Below are 1,713 nucleotides of genomic sequence, written 5' to 3'. Positions count from 1 at the left end.
AGAATCTTGTCTAAATCGATCATAGGTGTCGCTGACGAGAGCGCCAAGGTGAAGCCAACACTAGTAGGAGAGCTCGCTGTTGACTTCGAGGTGGACTTGGAAGAGGACTCAGACCTCGGCGATGCTCTCTATGAATACTTGGGCCTTGAAGGGGACGAGGGGGCCGCGGCTGAGGTCAGATGGAGCGGAGATGTCCTAATAGGAATTGTCGCGATTCAGGCAAAAGGATTTAGGTTACTTAACGATGGTTACACGCAACTCCTTCGCAAGCTAGACCCTCAGGAGAGCTCCGTGGTCGCCTCGACAGACTCTGAGTAGGTTTTAATATTGACAGGACAGTTGGAGACCCTCGCTGGTTCAGATCTGACTTCCCTGTGGAATGGATCGACTTGTACGCGGCAGCTTATCTCAGGCTAGGCCCCTTACTCAAGGCTGGACGCTTTCATTGCTCAGCTGGAGGGGCCTTCCTCAGGGCTGTTGCAGTGGTGTCACCGCCTAGGACAGGTAGAAGTTGGCTTTAGTCGACTCATGCCTGCCTGCCTTTAGACATTCTGGTCACTCGTATAAGGCGAGTGCATCTACTGCACTCGTTGGCCGCACTAGAGGGGCGTAGAGTCAGTTCACCTCCTACCAATGAGCCCGACAAGGGACCCTCGACAGAGTCCATACTAGAGGACAGCCCCGCCCCGACCGGCTCATCTCCTCGGAGTGTGGTGGATGCTGGTCCCTCTATAACTCGTCCCACTTCGGTATCTTCCCTCGTGTCGTCTGACTCGGTAGCAGAGGACCCCTCTGAGGGCGATGGGGAGGAGGAGGTGGCCTCGCTGAGCTACTCTGTGACAGAGTACGAGTCGCCCCGCTTGAAGTGGAGTCGTAGCCCAGATCAGGGGACTAAACTGAACGAGTTTGAGAAGGGGGAGGAGTTTGGCGGCGATCAGGGGGAAGGCAGTACTGAAGAGCCCTCCCGCCTCAGAGGTGTTATCCCTCCCCCGGTCCGACCCTATTCAGTGAGGCCCGGCAAAGACGAAGACGACGACATGGGGTTGTCGGATGTGATACAAGACGGTCGTTATGGAGAGGGCGAGACACTAATCACGACAGTCAGGGACTCCACTCCAAACGGTTCTGGTGAAATTGAGGATAATCAGCTTCGCTCCGCTCCGCTGAGTCGAGCAAACAGGAGCCTATCGTCGAGCCAAGGGGGACGTAGAGCGCCTGTGAACGGTATCAATATGCGTTGTGGTTTCTCCTCTGTAGAGGAGCTCGAGACGGCGCTTAAGAAGAAGAGGAAAGCCCTTAGACTGGATGACCCCGATGCCGGTCTGCGCATAGACGCCCAAGTGGCCCAGTCGCGATCCAAAGTTATTACCGGCCGGCCATCCTTCTTCCCAGAGCTGCGGGCTAGGGTGTCTGAAATGCAGCAGAGGATGGAGGCCCTGAGGTCCTCCCCTGATGAGGCTTCCAAACTTGCCCCCGGGACCGGCGACCTCGAGGAGACTATAGCTAGGTCCTTAGTGTGGGATGGGATGGACCCGGTAGAGGCGCGGATGGTGGCTCGGAAGGTCGATAAGAAGAGGGTCAGCCGAGTTCTGCATCGGCTATCGACCTATTCAAGAGGACTAGGCGGAGATAGTGGCGCTTCACACGGAAAGCTAGCAGGTAGGTCTGTTGGGGTGCGATACTGTGGTGAACAAGAACGCATTCGAGACTTAA

At 56.3% G+C, this 1,713-nt stretch overlaps 1 protein-coding gene across 1 annotated transcript in view; it reads left to right on the top strand.

Annotated features, from left to right (window-relative positions):
- Pmar_PMAR010036 (hypothetical protein) overlaps positions 1-1,713 on the top strand; it is a gene marked incomplete at both ends in the record, with an annotated part of 1,980 nt that extends 267 nt beyond the window's left edge. Inside the window, 6 exons of the mRNA XM_002788460.1 lie at positions 26-174; positions 220-314; positions 362-504; positions 547-1,128; positions 1,258-1,577; positions 1,660-1,713. Coding sequence (XP_002788506.1) covers positions 26-174; positions 220-314; positions 362-504; positions 547-1,128; positions 1,258-1,577; positions 1,660-1,713 — 1,343 coding nt within the window. The remainder of the gene's footprint in view (positions 1-25; positions 175-219; positions 315-361; positions 505-546; positions 1,129-1,257; positions 1,578-1,659) is intronic.

Source organism: Perkinsus marinus (assembly GCF_000006405.1).
Source record: "Perkinsus marinus ATCC 50983 genomic scaffold scf_1104296927884, whole genome shotgun sequence".
Lineage (NCBI taxonomy): Eukaryota > Perkinsozoa > Perkinsida > Perkinsidae > Perkinsus > Perkinsus marinus.
This window is presented reverse-complemented; position numbering and strand designations above follow the sequence as displayed.